The 20141-nt window shown below is 40.7% G+C and overlaps 1 protein-coding gene across 1 annotated transcript in view; it reads left to right on the forward strand.

Moving 5' to 3' along the window:
* The window catches only part of TIAM1 (TIAM Rac1 associated GEF 1), a 146418-nt gene that overhangs the window by 33038 nt on the left and 93239 nt on the right, over positions 1-20141 (forward strand). Inside the window, exons 5-6 of the mRNA XM_060010397.1 lie at positions 14869-15093; positions 16975-17160. Coding sequence (XP_059866380.1) covers positions 14869-15093; positions 16975-17160 — 411 coding nt within the window. The remainder of the gene's footprint in view (positions 1-14868; positions 15094-16974; positions 17161-20141) is intronic.

Below are 20141 nucleotides of genomic sequence, written 5' to 3' on the forward strand. Positions count from 1 at the left end.
CTATCTTTTGCACATTATAGGAACAAAAACGATGAATGACAAAATAAATGTCTCTACTGAGTTCCAGGAATGATTGAACTCACCCAGAGGCCTCCACAGTGAAGCCCGAGGAGGGGTGTGGGTTGAAGGATTTTTCACTGTAGTCTTGATATCATTTGTGTAGCACTTTAGAGAAAGGATCATGAATTCCTTAATTTAGACATGATTTGCACTGTCAAAATTTTTCATCATAATATGTTCTCTTCTAATATTACTCATAAAGTAAAATCATGACATCCCAGAGATGACTAGCTATACCCAACCAGTTTTTCTTCCTCATCTTTTCAGAACTTCAGAATGAAAGTTCTTGAAGTTTGATGGTTAATTGTATTAAAAAATACCAACCTGCTTATCGCTTCAGGGTTAACATTTGCTTCTATAGGGAATCCTTTGAGTTTGGTCAGTTGTGGTACACTTTTTGTGGTGTTAATTAGGCTTTCTTCATTTATTCCCACAATACAGGAATTCCTCAAGCCTTTATTCCATGCTTCCTATGTGCTATGCACAGCGATATTGAGAATACCAAGAAGATATTTTGATACAGTTTCTACACTTAAAAGTGTTCACATGTAATATGGGAGACAGACATTGGAATGAATTGATCTTTATGATGTGGTAAACCTTGACAGTGAATGGTAGAGTAGGGATGAACTGAATGAAATTGACAGTGAGGGTATTCCATGCCACAGAGAGAGTTGCAATAAAGGCATGGCAGAGAGTAATAGGTTATTTCACCATGTTTCTGGGTTTGTCCCCTATAGTTATTTCCATTTGGGCAATTAAAGTAAGGAATATAAAGTAGTAACTTTGTGAACAATCAAAAAGCATGTATTTTTTCTCTTTTAATCTATGATGTAAAACACACATAAGGAAGAGTGCACAAACATAAATTTATTGCTCAATGAAGTGTCACAAAGTAACCGCCACCCAGGCCAAGAAACAGAAGGTTCTGGCACCCTACAACCTTACATGAATCCATTCAGCTTACTGGTTGAATAGAGTGAACATGTATTATATTATCTAAGCCAGAACACTTTTGTTCATCTGGGGATGTCTTCATTTCTCCTTCATTTTTGAAGATAGTTTTGCTGGATATAGAATTCTTGATTGACAGTCTTATTTCAGTGCTTTGAAAATGTCACTCTATTGCCATCTGGCCCTCATAGATTCTAATGAGAAATCACCTGTTAATCTTAAGAGGATCCCTTTTATAGATAAGTTGCTTTGTTCTTGCTACTTTGGGGGTTTTATATTTGTCTTTAAACAGTTTGATTATGATATGTTTAAATATTGATTTCTTTCAGTTTATTATACCCGGAATTCATTGAGTTTCTCGGATGTACTGATGTATATACGTGTTTGAATCACATTTGGAAAATTTTCAGCTGTTACTTTTCCAAATAATCTTCCTGCTCATGTCTCTTCTCTCTTCTCCTTCTGGGACACCTATTATGTTTAAGTTAGTATGCTTGATTGTGTCTCATAGATCTCTGAGACTCTGTTCATCTTTCTGTATTCTGTTTTTGTTTTGTTTCTTAGACTGAATAGTCTCAGTTGACCTACTTCAAGTTCACTGATTCTTTTTTTTTTTGCCAGTTCAAATCTGCTCTTGAGCCCCTCTGTTGAATTTTTCACTTCATTTAGTCTACATTTTAACTTTAGAATTTGTATTTGGTTCTTTTTAAAAGAGAATAATTTTTATTTCACTACTGATATTCTCTAATGATTGGAGAGATTACCTTAAGTGCCCAGAAGTAATAAATGTCTTACTCTTTCCCAAGGACCTCTGTATGTACCTCTTTAACACTTAGGCAGTTAGTTTACAGCTCTGCCGTAGTCTTCACCTCTGCTTGCACAGAGCCTCAAGATCAGCCTGAGGGGTGAGCACAGGGCCTTCTCAGGGTCTTCTGAGCATGTGTACAGTTCTGTGCATGTATGTGACCTTGTAAATTCTGAGGACTATGGATATCTTACTCCCCAGCTTTTCCTAAAGTTTCTCAGTCAACTCTTTTTTGCCCCAGCTGTTACCACAACCTCAGGCAACTGTGATATTAAACAGTTGTCACTGATTGCTTTCTACAAACAGGCCTGGAGTAAAGGGTTGTGTACATGGATGAGTTCTGAGTCAAGTCCAATAGCTACAAGCCCTGTGAATGGGGATTTCTTATGCAGTATTAAACAGGTCAGATAATGACTTTTCTGAGAACGGTGTTTTGGGGGAGCTCCAAACCCATTCTGCCCCCTTCAGTGGCTGTGTTTTTTTTTTGTTTGTTTTGTTTTTTTTGCGGTACGCGGGCCTCTTACCGTTGTGGCCTCTCCCGTTGCGGAGCACAGGCTCTGGACGCGCAGGCTCAGCGGCCATGGCTCACGGGCCCAGCCGCTCCACGGCATGTGGGATCTTCCCGGACCGGGGCACGAACCCGTGTCCCCTGCATCGGCAGGCGGACTCTCAACCACTGCGCCACCAGGGAAGCCCCTTCAGTGGCTGTTTGACTGCTGGTTTTCAACATGAATGTGGAGATAGAGAGATGATGATGAGAATAGTGCATTAAGATACGCTTATACTTAATATTGTTACTGAGATTCAGCCTTTTTTTTTCCAATAAATGCACCTCAAGTCACAAGACTTAATTTCCAGAGTTCTGAAAAAGTCCATCTTGACAATTTTTGCCAGTGTTGTTATTGCTTTTATGGAGGATCATCTTTTTGAGGTTCTTATTCTCCCATTGCTTCTGATGGACTCACGAGGACACTTTAGAGACTAGACAATTTTAAGAATTATAGCAGCACTATTAACAATTACGCCAGGATAATAGGCATAAGTTTCAATAGTCCTAGGCTAACTGGGATGTATGACAACCTTTCCATGTGTACATTTGAGTTGACCCCAGTTTGTAGGGATCCTGAGCTGTATTGCTATGAGTATTCATTCTTCTATCTATGTTCAGGATACATTTGTCCACATTTCTTTTCGTACATACCTACGACTGGCATTGCTGGGTCATGGGATATATGCACACATTCAAGTCTGCTAGATACTGTCAGTTTCCAAAATTACTGAAATAATTTATGCTCCCATCAGCAGCCTAGGAGAATTCCAGTTCTTCCTCATCCTTGTCCACACGTGTTACTGTCAGATCTTTTTTAAAAAACTATTAGTGTGAAGTTGAGCACATTTTTATGGGTTTAATGACTATTTCAATATCATCTTCTGTGAAGTTTTTATTTCAGTCTCCTGCCTCTTTTTCCATTTAGTCGTCTTACTTCTCTTGATGATTCGTAGCAGTTTTTTACATATTTTGTATCTCATCTCTTTGTTGATTATATGCATTGCAGATATCCTTTTCCATTAGGTGGCTAGCCTTCTACTCTCTTCAAGTTATTCTTTGTTATACCAAAACTTTTAGATTTTAATGTAGTCTCATTTCTCTAGTCATCCCTAATGGGTAGCGCTTTGTGTATCCTATTAAAAAAATCTACATGCTCTGTCTCCTGAAAATATTCCTCTATATAACTTATAAACCATTGTGTTTCCAAATCTAGCATACCTTTTTATTAATTAATGGGATATCTTGCAAATGAGGAAATGCCTAACTACTCTAACAATAATAACATTATTATGATATCAGCAGTTATCTTTTACTGCGCCCTTATTGTATGCCACCGCCTTGAAAGTGTTTTACAATGTGAATCCCCTTAATTCTTCCGGAAATCAGTGAGTTAGATTGTGTATCCATATTTTGACTAATTGATGTGGCTTGTGTACCCCCTTCTGTGAAGCTAAGGCTTACAAAGGCTAATGATTGGATGTCAAGTCACAGTTACTGAGTGTTGGGGCTGGATTCAAACCCAGCCTCTCTTTCGCTGAAGCCCCTTATTGTCTAAGTATATTATTTATCCCAATACTGTTATTACTTAACCCTAAGAAGAACATGGGCAAGAATCAGTGATTACAGTAAAAAGTGACTTTTTCTCATTCTTAGAATTAAGCCACTCATTGGGAATATTTCAAAACTGTAACTTGATTTTGGCCATTCTTGCCTCATTATACAGGTTAGATGATAATCTCATTGATTTCAGGATACTCTCTTTTTTACCTGGACACCCATGATGTGAATTCCTTTTGAAAGGACTTTCCTGGCCATAAAATTGCTAATAGAATCTGAATACCCATTAGGTCACATTGAATAAAATTCTTCTGTGGCAACATAGGACCTTATTCATGAAAACCTCTGTGTCCTCTTGTTTCGGTGAACTTTTTATGCTACTTACATGGGATACAGCACAAAATGAACCTTTTCAGAGGAAATTACTGCTCTTTGGGATCCATGAGGGCATTTTCTACCTTCTACTTATTGTAATCCACATGACTCTGGAGGGGCTGAATTTGAAAGGAACCTGTGTGTGTAGGGGGTGAGGCTAAAGCGAGGGAGATCAAGCACGATTATGGAAATAATTTGTAGGTTATTCCAGCCCCAGGGCTCAGTTCAGTGCACACAGTTTCCAGAGCTCGTATGCTTCTGATCTGATGCTGTTATTCAGATTCGCGCATGGAAAGGAGATTCATGTTACCAGCAGAAGTAGAAAAGGGGTTTTGTGTGCCGGATGGGGGTGGGAATGGGCATGAATGTTAGAGCAGCTTATATAGAGGAAGTGCTACCCTGTCTGCAAAGGGAGGCTATAGCTCCTGCATTTAAACTATTTTAATTAGCGTTCTTCCCTCCAACTGGAAGCCAGAAATAGCACCCATCACCTACAAAGTACCGTTTCCTCTCGGCCCTCTCTTCATCCATTACGGGAGGATGTTACATACAATTCCAAAAAGCTCAGTGACTTGTATGGTAACGTATCCTAATATTAGTTTTAAATTCCTGTATTAAATGCCTTGGGAACATAGTTAGCAGGCAGAGTAAGAATGATGCCTGATTGGGTAGAAAATCATATGCAATTATATATCTAAAGAAGTGTAGAAAATATTATCTCTAAGGGGTCATTGCCTTTCCATAGAATATTTCTTATCATTAGGAATGTCACTTGTATGAGGCTACAGTATGCATATATATATATATGTATATATTTTTTTTTTTTTTGCTGATCCCAAACTCCTTATTTTTATAGCATGCATATTTTTAAAAGACCCTTTTAAAAGAAGAAGAGTATTTGTATCTTTATGTTGAGTTGGGGATTGGATGTGATAATGCAAGTCAGGTATCTGATAGCAAATGCTCAATAAATGTTATAGTTAGCATTTTAATTATAAGAAAAAGAGACTAGTTCTCCAAGTATCTTTACAGAAGTTGAGTGTGGCTTCTCTGTGAAAAGTCTAAGGCTTTGAGTTTTATCATGCTCTGGGGAATTATCTTCAAGTGCCACATCTAGTTCTGTGTGTCAGACTCGATGAAGGTCATTGGCATATGCCCTGGACAAGGGCAACCAGATTAAGAAAAAATCTGGAAATCCTCTTTCACAAGGAGCATCAAGTGGACTTGGTAGAAAAGACTTTAGAAAGGATTTAGTATCTTGGACTTGAGTAGATTAACATCCAGCCTCCCTCGTAAGGTAGGCACCATCTCTGCAAGGCCCCCGCAGCTGGTCAGCCTGGACAGCTGGACAGCTGTCCATCCCTGGGAAGCTCTCAGCTCTTTAACCATCTATTTTGTTAGTTGGCTCCAAGTTCTAGAAAGTTCTTCGCCATGTTGAGATAATACGTTCTTTCCGGTGACTTTTGCCATTTCCCTTTGCTTCCATATTCTCCCCCAGAATTTAAAGTAAGCCTTTCCTGCTTATTCTTTCTCATAACCTTCTAAATACTTGAAAACAGCTCTCATTTCCCTCCACCATGTCTCCTGTTTAGGTCTCCCTGCTTGAGGTTTCCGAGCCAGTCTCCCTGTGATTCAGTTCCTCTCCTTGACGTTCTGTCTTGTAATCGTGTTCCAGAACCTGACACCCTGTCAGGTTCCGCCCTGTGCTGCCTGCATTTCAGTTCCTGTTCCTCTCAGTTCGTCCATGATGCTGGTGTCAATTCCTTAATTTACTAGAAACCACAACAAACGGATGACTCATACCCAGCTTGGGGTCTATCCAGCCCTCAGCATCAAAGTCTTCTTCATCTTATTTTAATATATTTTTTGAAAAGTCCAAATGCAGAACTTAGATTTACCTCTTTGAAATTTTATCTTTGCGGTTTTCGTCCGTCTAATGAAATCATCTACGATCTTAATTTGATCTTCCCTGATGTTTATATCCCTCCTAACTTAGAGTTATCTACAGATATGACAGATTCAATGTTTGGTCTGTATTCTCATTGTTAAGTGTTGACTGGGTCTCTAGCTAAGTCCTGTTTTCTCATCACTGTAGATCGTTTCCCTGCCTCTCGCCAGCCACTTCAGAAATATTTACCTTTGGTTTTGGCATAAATTAGTTGTGAAGAAGGGTCACCAATGGCATGTGTGGAACTCCAGGCCAAATTTTTTAATCTCTGTAAAGAATTGGACTCAACCCAGATCATCTTGTCAGCACCATTCTGGTGGCTCAATCTCATACCATCTGGTGAAAGAAATAGCAGATATGACCCATGAGCCATATAGACTCAAGTTCAAGAGCTCCTTAGGGCATCCTATTAATGCCCCATTTGGGACAGAGGATCAGAGAGCTCCCTGAAGGGGAGAAAGTGAATGGGGTCCCTCCTGGACCCTGCCCATTCCCAGTACCAGAGGGGGCCTTTTCAGAGGATGAGGTGCCATTGGCCCTGCTCTAAGGAGAGTATTATGGGAGAGTATGGATGTTGAAGTGCAAAATGATGCACAGGGCTGGTAATTGTTTGCAGTGCATGCCCTACTATTAGCGTGTTCAGAGGTTTCTCCACATATGTTAAAAGTACAGTGCAGAGATACCATTGTGGCTGAGTTAGATTTTAGCATATAATTTGTATTCTGTTATGTATCATCCAAATAATGTTACTAACAGTATTCCTCTTCCTTTTTACAATATTTTAAATTTGTATTTAAGTCAATATGAACAGATAGCTTCATTTATTTATTTATGTACGTAATTGAAGTTTAGTTGATTTACAATGTTGTATTTGTTTCAGGTGTACGGCAAAGTGATTCAGTTTTATACATATATATATATATATATATATATATATATATATATATATATATATATTCTTTTTCAGATTCTTTTCCATTATAGTTTATTACAAGATGTCGAATGGAGTTCCCTGTGCTACACAGTAGAACCTGGTTGTTTATCTAATTTATATGTAATAGTTTGTATCTGCTAATCCCAAACTCCTAATTTATCCCCCTGCCCCCTGCTGCCTTTCCCCTTTGATAACCACGAGTTTGTTTTCTATGTCTGTGAGTCTGTTTCTGTTTTGAACACGTAGTTTTAAATAATTCAATTAACCTGAAAAGAATTGAAGTGAAATTCTCTTCCCATACTTCCTTACCCTCTCTTCCAATCATCACTCCCTTAAGCAACTGTACTCCACTCTTTTAACTGGTTGTTTTTTTTTGTTGTTTTGTTTTGTTTGTTTGCTTTTTCTTGCATTTACCCTCCTTTCTCATCAATGTGCTTATACTGTTACTGACCAGGATTCTTGGACTCCTTAATCAATAGAAATTGGTAAGAGGCCAGATGAGAGGTTCTGGCAAGGCTTTACTGGGACTGGAGCTGCAACATGAGGGAGAAAAACAAGTAACAGTTTCCCTTGCTCACTCTCTGAAGGGGGGCAAGCTTGACCCTTAAATGGGGTGAGGGTGGGGATGGATTGGTGGGTCGGGCAGGAGGGGTGTTTGCCCACCCCCTTGGTGGTGCTATGCGCAGGGATCACGCACAGTACCCTGCTTTTGCTCCTGACACCTCAAAAGTGGCAGTTGGGTTTTTGGTCTTTTTGTATCTTATTGTTCATAATTTGCTCCAGCTGCACATGTATGCAGTTATTTTTAGTCCCTTTTAGTTACTTTGTATTCTGTTGCTGGTGGAGATGTTTGTCCAGGTGCAAGTAATGCAGCAAAGGGTCCCAGCCTGTCTCCATACTATTTCTTAACTGACCTTGGACATTAACTACTGATTTTCTGTTGTGATAGATGAATATCTAGCTGTATTATACACACATTCTCCTTTCCTCATCTTCTGTATGGTTCCATGAACATTTGGGGTTAAGTCTGTAGTCCCTGTTACGCTGTTTTGATGTCACCATGCTGTATGACCATATAAACAGTATTAGCTGCTGAGCCAAATGGTGTACTATCATTTTATTTCCTTTCTTGAACAACATTTTGTTTTTTGCCCGTAGTTAATGATTATCGTTTTTTTTTCCTGTTTAATTTGCGTATTTCTGGTTACTTCACAATATTTTCTAAATCTCCAATTCATTAAATAGTTGATTAGGACTGTTTTCTTTCCCCTGGAGCCTGCCCTCCCCTGGCCCTCTATCCTCCTGCTTCAGTCTCGTCTCTCTCTAGGCCTCATGCATGACAGTCACCGTGTTAACTCATCCATGTGCTCTGGTGTCTGCCTTTTATGCTGGAGGCTTTTCGTCACATGTCTGGTGATCCTTAGCTGTCTGACCACATTTAAGCATGCGATACCAAAGAGGCGCTTGGTTCTCATCAGTGCCCGTTGTCATCTACTGGGGGCTATGACAGCATGAACAGATTGGGAGGCCTTCTGTGGAGGGGGTCCGGTTGATAATATTTGTTGGCCTTTTCTGGGGGCTACTCAGCTTTGCCATGGCCGCTCACGGGGTCAGGTTTCCGTGTATTCCTTTGTTTGCAGTAAACAGTTCCTTCTTTTTTTGTGTCTGGCTTCCTGGAGTCTGGAGCCCCTCTTATTCTTGAAAGAGTTCACCTGGGGTGGGTGAGAGGTGGGGAGGTAAGGGTGGGAGTGGTGCCCAGTTACATGACTTTCTCCAGTGGATGAGAGGAGCCCCAGGTTACAATTATGGGGTCCTATCTGTCATTCTCTTTATAGGTATTACCACTGATGGTTTAATTAAGTCTTGTATAAATAAAACTCTAAAATGTGTTAAGCAGAGAACCAATGAGAAAAAAAGACTTTTCAGGAACTCACACAGGAACTTCATTCCCACCTAGCCTCTTAAAATGAATGCATAACTTTATTCTCCTTTTTGTTTTTTTTAAAGTGGAAAAACGTTCAACCTACTTTACAATTATTCTTGTGCTTCTATAAACTCAAATTATCTGACATTTTAGTTTCCTAGATCTGGTGCCACCTCTCTTGTTTAAAATGAATTTCCCTTTTCCTGCCACTCACGTAAACCATTGATCATCTGGAATCACGAAGTATCCTCTATCCAGTTGGGTAATTGAAGCTGGATCTATTTAAATACATGATAAAGCCCTGTGCTTCATCTTAACTCTGCGCTCAAAGGGGCTCTTATGCAAAATGCACTTTTTGCTGATTCTATTCCTCTGTCAGCAAAAACTGTGCTTATTCCCTTCACTGAACTTGATACAGTATTTATGGCATCCCCAGCAGGCAGAAAGGAAGAAGCACACAATTCGCTCTCTCTGCCTGTCTGCTGCTGTTTGTTTAGTGGAAAGTGACGCATGTGGAAGAAGTTGAGACGGGACCACTTGGTGGTCTCTCCTTCCTGCCTTTTTGACCACTAGATTCTGATGGAGGGCGCTGGAGTGGACCTGGTATCCGTAATTAAACTTGCCTGGTTCGAGAAGGTGATGCAAGGTTGGCGGCTTTGAAAAGCTTTTTCTAGCATGTCAGAGTTTAAATCCTGGCGTGGCCACACTGGAGAACACTGTATCAAGTTAGTGGTCTGCTGTGATCAGCTCAGAAGTTAAGTGTTAAGCCTGCAAACGGCTAGGAACTGTTTCAAGAGTTGTCTCTCCTTAACCTGCTGCTGACAGCAGTCAGCGCCGTCTTTGCCCACCCTCTCAGTCACACGTAGCCCGTGTATGCCGCTGCCAAAGGACAGACTCTGCTGAAAAGCTCATTTAGTGAATTGTCCTTCTTAGAAATTGATTTGTCCTAATGGTAGAGAATGGCAGAGACCGCTGTTTTATTTAGGCAGGACAGTAGGAGCAAAAATTCTCTCTAATGGAGCTGCCTTCAGCCTCTGACAGGTTTTAAAAGCAGTTGGAGACTTGAGCGTCCTTAATGGTTAAAAGGCTGATGGCTAAATTTTTCATAACGTTGTGATCATACTTTTCTAAACATCTTTCTCTGTGTTATGAGACTTGGTATGTTTTTTCCCCTTCTTTTTATTTTATCTCATTAAAAAATTTTTAAGTTGTGCTAAAATATATATGACATACCATCTTAACTGTGTCCAAGTGCACAGTTCAGCGGCATTAAGTGGCGTTCACATTGTTCTGCACCCATCACCACCGTCCATCTCCAGAGCTCTTTTCATCTTGTAGAGCTGAAACTCTGTACCCATCCAACTCCCCATTTTCCTCTTCCCCTAACCACTGGCAACCACCATCTTCCTTTCCCTTAAATAAATAAATTCCAGGATAGCTACACCTTTCAAAGGATGTTTAGCTTCATCAACTAGTATCGGTTTCCTTCATTTCCACCTCTGAAGTGGGAGGCAAACATAAACTCTCTGACATGAGAATGGGGTGTGTTGCCCCTGGCTGAGTTTGAGGAGAATCTCACAGGCGGAAGGAAGAAGGGGCTCTCTTTACATTAAGTGAAGAGACCAAAAAGCTGTTGTTCTGCAGAACCTATCAGCTTGTGGCTCCTCTTGGAGGGTAACAGTGTATTATACAGACTCTTATTTAAAAAACATCACTTATTTTGAAATGGAATTCTTACTTTGCTAGTGTATCAGTCAGGATGGGTTAGATTATGCTGCAGTAAGGAACAACCCTCACATCTCCATGGCTTAACATACCTTTTCATTCTGGCCCTGTGTCTGTAGGACATTGGCTATGAAGCTCTTCTCATCCTAGACACTTAGGGACCCAGGCTGACGGAAGCTCCATCTTGCCCCACAATTCCAGGACTGCAAGCAAAGGGACAAGAATTGGGTGAATCAGGCTTTTGTTAACTAGTAACACATGGTGCTTCTACTCAGATTCATTGGCCCCAGCCAAGTGGCATAGCCACACCTAACTTCACAGGGACCAGGAAAACTCCATCCCTCTGTGTCCCTAGGGAGAGCTCGAAAGGAGTGGGCAACACTAAAAGCCCCACAGCTAGGTTTTTAGAGCAATTGGTGAGAGCTGGGGGGCGGGGCTCTGGAGTGGTGTGTGTAGCATATTAAAAAAAAATTTTTTAAAGAATAGGATTGACGGAGATCAGGGTTTATAATAAATGACTGTGTCATCTCTAATTTTACTGGCTTTAGTTTCTTCATCTGTAAAATCGTCACCTGGACCCCTTCTAGATGAATATATTTATTTAAAATGTTACGTTTGTAACTTGTATTTAGCAGAGTTTGTATCAGGAGTTTTAAGCTCTTTCTAACTATTCCTCAGATATTATGTCAGGGTTGTAGGTATTTACTTTTCTTCCCCTGGGCTGGGGGTGGGGGAGGGGAGGGGAGGCAGAGATGAGTGAGGATCGTCTTGGGGGAATACATACTGACCTCTCACTGAGCACTGATGCACCAGCTGTTTTTACTGGAGACCCATCCTCTCCTCATTAGTGACATGCTACCTCTGCATGGATTCCATCTGAAACACCCCCCAATATCCTTTTCACACGGGTGAAAACACCAGCTCCCTTCACATCTAAAAGCTCCTTGTTTCCATGGAGCTGTGCATACAAAGGGGAAAAGCATATTTTGGCTCAGGGGACTAGCTGTTTATCAGATGCTGCCAGGCACTTTAGAGGACAAAGAAGTGATGCTGGAAAAGGTCATGCTGTTGGGAACTTCCATTACAACCTTGCAGTGACAATTTTTCCTGAAACATAGACTCTGAAGGGTAATATTTTTTAAGATAGTTATAGAAAAATTATGCTTAAATATTAGGGTAATATATCTTGGAAGGATCTTTTAAAAACTGTCTATTAAAGGATACCATATACACAGAAAAGTACACATCTTGATGATGTTTCACAAGCTGGGCACACCCGTGACATAACACTCAACATAACCAGCACCCAGATCCAGAAGCAGAATGTGGCCAGCACCCCGGAGACCTCCCTGTGCCTCCTTCCAGATGCTCCCCCTCTGCCCACAATTCCCATCAAACAACTCTTCTGACTTCTAACAGTGTATGTTAGTTTTTGCCTGTGTTTGTACTTTATATAAATAGAGTCTTATAGTCTGTACTCTTCCGTGTCTGGCTTCTTTTCCTCGATGTTACGTGTGTGAGATTTATCCATGTTGTAGTGGGTAGTTACTGGTCTTTCATCCTCGTTGCTGTGTAGTATGGCACTGTGTGGTTCTACACATTATTCACTCATTCTCCTGTAGACAGGTGTTGGGATAGTTTCTAGTTTTGTCCATTGCAAGTTGTACTGCTGTGAGCATTTTGGGACATATATTTTCGTGAGCACAGGAATGCATTTCTGTTGAGAATAGACCCACGAGTGCATTTCGGGGGTCACAAGGTGTGCCTATATTCCACTTTAGGAGGTAGTACCAAATAGTTTTCCAAACCAGTTAGACCAGTTTACTCTCCAGCAGCTCATAAGAACTCTGGTTGCTCCATATTTTCACCAGCACTTGGTGTTTTCTTCTTGGAAGTTTTTCTTTCAGAAAAGAATCCTTACTTGATCGTTTTCCCATCTGAACTGATTCCTTCTCTAATAAATTTTAGAAAGTGGGGGGAAGGGGGTGGTGAATAACCCCATCTGGGAAAATACCCACTGACGCGGAGGCACGGAGAGACAGCAAACGTTTTAGTTGCACCAGGCAGGAGGAAGCACGGTGGTTTTATATGTTGGGGGATCTTAAACTCTGGGTTTTTCTTGAATAACTTTAAAGTGATACACAAAGACAAAATGTAACGTAGTTACTTTCCAAGAGGAGATTAAATATTAAGAATTCGAAGTGGCGTTTTTAACTCTCAAAGAATTAAAGGAGGGAATGGGGGGTGAAATGGATAAAGGTAGTCAGTTCTAAGCTTAGTCAGTGCTAAGCTTCCAATTATAAGATGATTAAGTCCTAGGTGTGTAGTGGAAAAAAAGATGAATCTCATATACACACATTGCCTTTTTTCCTAACTTTCTCTACCTACAAGTGTTTACCTTTGACTTCCATTGTCTTTTTCTCTTCTTCTTTTCCCACGCAGTCCTCACAAAATGATTCCATTTGCTTTATCAGGTGGTACTTCTGTTGTTTCTTTAGGAGAATTTCTAGCTATTGAAGTTTTCTTTAGATACAGGCAAATATTTTGTCGTAAACATAACAACTGACAGATTGTCTAGGTTTGTCCAGTGTGTGGTGTCTCTGCTGGCAGACACCATTTGTAACATTTGATGCAGTTTCTTTTGTGGAATATGATGAGATTCAGAAATAACATAGACACCTGCAGTGGTGCCTTCACTTACATTTCAGTCATGTGGGTGGGGTCCTCTTAATAGAATTTTGTTTGCAAACCATGGCTCAAATGAGTCAGGAAACTAAGAAGATGCATCAGAGGGAAAAAAAAAACCAACACAGTGTTTTGTGCGTGAAAAATGATGCCGTCAGCTACTTTAATATTGAAGTAGCCAAATAGACCCTTTGTTCAGATGAGCTAACTTCTGAGCATTTACTAAACTTCTCTAGGTTTGAGGCAATACTCATTGATTGAGTTCCTAAAGAATTAATCATGGCACATTGTTCCACATGAGCTATTCCCCCAGCTTTTGCCTTTCAGAACACTGTGAGTCACAAGCAAGCCCACTTTGAGGTTACCTGCCCATTGGTGGGTGTTACCCAGCGTTGTCTTTAAATCCCCTTTGACCTGGTCATTCTTAGTGGCTGGGATCCTGCTGAGTGGTTGCTATTCCTAGACACTTCCCCAAGACAGTATTGCTTCTCATTCCTTGAACTACCTTCCCAGCCCTAGTTTTGTCATGGCTGCTTGGCTCTGGCAGGGGACCTGTGGATTGGGGTCACTGTGGTTCACTGGGGAAAGGTTTGTTGCATCTTCCTTGGCCAATAATATCCCTCAGCCACACTCTCACCATGGAACTGACCAGTCCTGTCTGGAAACTGACCTTTGCTTCACAGCAACCCACTTAACTGGAAACTAAGCTGTCTGTATAGGATTATCACATATACAAGTATTTTAGTGCAAACTACCGTAGCCTGGGTGGCTTAGAAACATTCTGGAGGCTGGAAGTCTGAGATCAGGGTGGAAGCATGGTTGGGTTCTGGTCAGGCCCATTCTGTGATTCATAGATGGCTGTCTCCTTGTTGTGTCCTCACACGGTAGAAGGGAGCTAGCTAGCTCTTTGGCCTCTTTCTTAGAACGGCACTAATCCCCTGTATGAAGGCTCCACCCTTATGACCTAATTACCTCCCAAAGTCCCCACCTCCTAATACCATCACACTGGGGGTTATGATTTCAATGTTTGAATTGGGGAGTGGGGGACACAAATGTTCGGTCCACTGCAACAAGTGAGTTCAGTAAGTACATTGGGTGAGCAGACATGGTGGCCTCATTCCCGTCAGCCGTTGGGGGCTGGGGGTGGGGTGGGGGGCTTGGTGTCTGACCTAAGACTAACTTCTTTTAGGTGTTCTCTGAAGGAGGAGTTCAGAAAGGTTAGCCTTCCTCATGGGCTGTCTAGACCTGCCTCCTTGACTCCCAGCCATGGCTTGTCTGGAAATGCACTGGTTTGTCTATGATAACCTAAGAGGTGGCTGTTTCTTCTTGGTCCCCATCTCCCCCATCACAGACCACCAGCCAGACGGAGCTGGAGAACTGGATCACTGCCATCCATTCTGCCTGTGCAGCCGCTGTCGCAAGGCACCATCACAAAGAAGACACGCTCCAACTGCTGAAGTCGGAAATCAAAAAACTGGAACAGAAGATTGATATGGATGAAAAGATGAAGAAAATGGGCGAAATGCAGCTGTCTTCAGTCACTGATTCAAAGAAGAAGAAAACTATATTAGATCAGGTAATTGTTCTTCCGTGTTTAGACGTGGGCAAAATCCTTAGGTCTCGAAAGTTTTTCTGCTGCCTTGGAATCGAGAAACAGTATTGGTTATCTCACTGTCAGCCTGTCATCCTGACTGCTAAATTCTTTATTGTGACTGTCAGTTTTCCTCACCCATTGTTCACAGTTGATTGTTATGAACTAAAGGGAACAATATTAAATTGAATGAAAGACAGAAATCTAATAGCAGAGCCCACCTGCTCCTACCAGTGGCATGCTGTTCTTGGGGATCTGTTGGAAAGTCTGCAATTTCATTCCCCACGTTATCAGGTTAACTTGGTGCTTAACTGTGATGGGGATTTATTCCTGACTCCTCAATAAATTTAGACTTCTAAATTTAGGGGAAAGGTAGAGTGTGTTTTAAAAATACATGTATAAATTGCTGTATTTGTGCACAAGCATATTTCATGCTGAAAAGGAAAGATTTCGTGAGATAAGAGAGGACATTTTTGCCTTCAATTTAGTTGTTTAGAAGTCAGTGATAGCCACCCAGTAACACTTTGAAACTTTGCCTAATATGTTGGGAAATAATTATGTGAATAAATACTATTTAAATAATTGACCAGCATGTGATCTTCCATGTTTCTGTCTATTCTTTCCCTCTATGACCCGGTACTGTATTTCTTTTAAACAGAGGTCAAATTTACATAACACAAAATTAACCACTTTAAAGCGTACAGTTCAGTGGCATTTAGTACATTTACAAGGTTGAGTAACCACGACCTCTGTCTGGTTGCAAAACATTGTCATCTACCTCAGAAGGAAACCCGTACCTTTTAAGCGGTTGTCCCCCTCTGCCCCGGCATTCTGTCTCTGTGGATTTACCAATTTCGGATGTTGCGTACAAATGCACTTGCATAATATGTGACGTTTTGTGTCTGACACCTTTTAGTTAGAGTAATGTTTTGGAGATAGATCCTCATTTCAGTATGTATTCTTCATTCCTTTTATGGCTGAATCTTATTCCATTGTATGTATACACCACAATTTGTGTACCCGTTCATCTGTTGATAGACGTTTGGGCTGTTTCCATTATTTGACTGTTGTGAATAGTGCTGTGGATATGTGTTTACAGTAACACTGTATTTTAAGTTGAAGTAAAAAGGTAGATATCAACCATTAATCAACGTCCACATCACAGCTAACCTCTCTGAGCCTCCACTATAAGCCAGACCCTGGTCCCACTCTTATTCTTGCATTGTCTTATTCAACCATCACATCAGCCTCAGGAGGTAGGTATTATTTTGCCATTTTGAAAAATGTGGAAATACCTTGGATATATCCTCTGGTTGGAACTATGTATTCCAGAGTCTGGGTCTACGCCATCTAGTTTTCCACTGTCCCACCCTGTACTCTCTACCACCCACCTCTTCCCAAAAGCTCTTGGCCTATTTGCCTCTGATTTTGAAATCACCTCGCTTTTCTTCTTCTCTGTCTTCCTATGAAAAGCCACCTCTTGGTAAGTCGTATAATTCTCCAGCGCTGGAAATCCTCCATTTTTTTACGTCTTCTCCCTTGGGTTTGTGGTCCAGAGCCTGGAGCTGATGGACCTATCATGGCCGCAAATGTGAAATCTATGATGGGAGGGAAGAGAGCAACTAAGGATATCTCTTCTATTTATCATACTGAATTTATGTCTATAGATGTTTGCAGAAAAGCATGTAAGCTATGGAAACAATAATACTTGACCTATTACCTAAGAAATTTAGGGTACCTGGTATTTACCCCTTAGGACTACAATTAATACTTTTATAACAGAAATTTGTACATTTGTGTGGGATAAAATTAACCTTTGTTTTCCCTCTCTCTCCCCACTCTTTTCCCATATTTTCCCCACTGTAGATCTTTGTTTGGGAGCAGAATCTTGAACAGTTCCAAATGGACCTGTTTCGCTACCGCTGTTACTTAGCCAGCCTCCAAGGTGGGGAGCTGCCCAACCCTAAAAGGCTACTTGCCTTTGCAAGCCGTCCAACGAAAGTGGCAATGGGCCGCCTTGGAATCTTTTCTGTATCATCTTTTCATGCGCTGGTGAGTAGAAGCTGATGTATTTTTGAAAAATATTCATCTTGACTGTTAATCCTGAGCCCGACTTGACAAGAGTCTCTGAAGTCGTTTTCTAGTTTACTGCTCTGTGTGGATTTCTGATATGTCCTCCCTTGGTCACGGATGCAAATCTTCACTTGAATCTATTCTGACATTTATTACTTAAGCCTCTCTTGATGGGCCCTTAATTATTGTGCAAAGAAAATATGAAAGGTATTACCTTAAGAGATCTTTGCATGTGGTGCTGTGGATAACTCATGGCATTTTTAGGCAGTGTCATGTTTTTAACCCCAATACGTACTTTTTATATTTACCTCATGGAAATGGTAAGTGGAAAGCTTGTTCTCTCATACATAAATGTGTTTTTTCTCTCTCTCACTTGCCCACGTGAAAACACGTACACCGTATATTGAACATAGATCTCTTTGGAAATCTTCCTTTTCACTTTATTTTTTACCATGGTTTTGGTGACCATAAATACCTGAGGCATTTGAAGAAGGCCATGACCTTCTGTGTTTATCAGCCCAACGTACGTAGTTGCTTGGGGAAGAGAATTTTCATCTGACCTCCAGAGGGGCAGGTTGTGTAGTTGTATGTTTGCAATCTGTAATTTCATGTACATGCTAAATTGCGAACAGCTTTATGTGCTTTGGGCCCCTTTCTTCTCAAAAATTGCTATGCGAGTAACATGGTTTTAGCCCATCCAAATCGACACCCACTTAAAATGTACCGCACCTTAGCACATTTGCTGTGAAATTAAATGTTAAGTCCTAGGTTCCAGAAACCGCCTTGAAGAACCTTAGCTGTGCTGCTCTTGGCGTGTCAGCTGTACCCTGCAATTGAATTCAGAGCTGTAATTCAGTCAGAGCCGTTTGTATTCTTTATAAATAGATTAGCGTCATCATTCAGATAATTGGGGCAGATTTACATTTTTAAAGAAGTCTTAAACAAATTTCTGGAGTTATTAAAACTGGCATCCCGATTTGTTCTACTAATTACAGCTCAGCTCTTGGTCTCCCTGGCTACCACCTCTCCATATAGCTATTAAGTTTTTTTAGTAGGCATGGATCAAAGTGCTGTGATGAATAAATCTGGCAGTTTTCAGCTTGTGGCTCTCGGTCTGTTTCTGTGAGACCTGGACACCACTTTGTAACTTAGCCAAATCTCAGTTTGCCTGCTCTGCAAAAATATTGGGATACAAATTCTCGTTTACCACACTGAGAATGTCGTAAATCGAGGGAGCATTTTTATTTAGGAAGCTTCTGATGCCCGTGATGTGGCATCAGTATTAATACTAAATCCCAAGCTATCCAGAAGGCTCTTTCCTTCTCCTGGGCTTGGTAGACTTCGGAGAAAATAATTTTGCTGTCTACCTAAAACTTCTATGACTTTATTATTTTCTTCAAAGCCATTGGAGCTAACCTCTCAGAGACGGGGAAGTAGAAGCCACTGAATTACCCTTCCATAATTTATCTCCAGACCTTCTAATTTCCCCTGTCTCAGTATCTGTGATTTGCATGTACTTTTCTTTTGATGGGCAGGCTATTAAAATCTGACCAGCAGAAGATGGGGGTGGGAGTGTTAGTAACTCTTTTAGGTTTATTTGGTCAGTGATTTTGAAGGAGAATATTTAATTCCATATGTGCCACTCTCTGTTCCTTTGTTCTTTTTTTTCTTTTTTTCTTTTTTTTTTTGCTAGCTGCAACAGTGACATGGTTCTGGGTGTGTATATGTCCTTGCAAACTTCTCTTTTCCGTGAGAGGTTTCAATCAGACAGAACAAGTTAAGCAAGCCTGTTGGGTATCTCTTCCTGTTTGTTGCTCTATCTCCTATAGAAGATCCTGGGCAGGGAATTTTTACTGTCTGATTTATTGGATACTTATTTTTTCCTTCTTTCCTTGTCATTTGACCCCAGAGAATTTTTTTCTCCTGGGGTTGAAACATTCTTCAATTTAGCCTTTGTCCAGACTTTTTTTTTTCTTCCTTCTATTAAGTGGGGAGCATGGGAGGAGGAGGTGTGAGGGCAACAGGGCTAGAGGAGGAGATTTGAGCTACACTTTAAGTACCGTTCACCAGGAGGGCTTCCCATCATGCTCAGTGATTTTTAGTAATTAACTGAAGGGTCCCCGCTGTACTCTTTGAAAGAAGGTTATCATTGTTCTTGTTTGCACAGATGAGCAGAATGATAGAGTAATCAGGTTCCGGCCACAAAGAGAGGCATTGTCTGGGCCAAGATCATTGAGAAACTCTTGAGCTCTTGTCCAGCAGTTCTTTTGCCAGCTTTTTTTCCTCTTCCTCTAAATCCCTTTGCTCATTTTGAGTCATTATTGTCTTGGGAGCAGCAGTAACTTTTGCAGTTTACAAGGCCCCCAACAGTTTAGAGTAGTTACTATAAGAACCTTAAATAAACAGTCCATTTGTTAAACAGACTAAACTAACTGGTCAGCTGGTAACTGAGAGTATTTATGGTTGCTTGCCTTTCTCTTCTGGACTGTGTTTTTCTAAAATTATACACGAAAGAGTTACTGTTTAATTGTTGTGACTGTGGTATGTAGGATATCTGCTTCTGCTTTTCCGTGTTTGTTTAATTATTCATTCAGTCAATAAATAAATGTGAGTGCCTGGCGTATGTCAGTTACTATCCTCTGATTAGGGTTATAGCAGCGAACGACTCCAGAGTTCTTGTCCTATTGGAGCCCATCTTCTTGTGGGAGAGATGATAATAAAGAAATAAACAATCAGGCAGACACAAGAAGTTCAGATATTGATGTGTGCTATCACACACACACACACACACAGGGTCAACCCTTTGTTTCCACGGGTTCTGCATCTGGGGATTCAACCAACCATGGATTGAAAATATTCAAAAAAATAAATTACAAAAAGTTCCAAAGAGCAAATCTTGAATTTGCCCAACTATTTACATAATATTTACATTGTCCTTACAACTATTTACATAGATTTAC

The sequence above is a fragment of the Delphinus delphis genome, chromosome 4 (assembly GCF_949987515.2).
Source record: "Delphinus delphis chromosome 4, mDelDel1.2, whole genome shotgun sequence".
Classification (NCBI taxonomy): domain Eukaryota; kingdom Metazoa; phylum Chordata; class Mammalia; order Artiodactyla; family Delphinidae; genus Delphinus; species Delphinus delphis.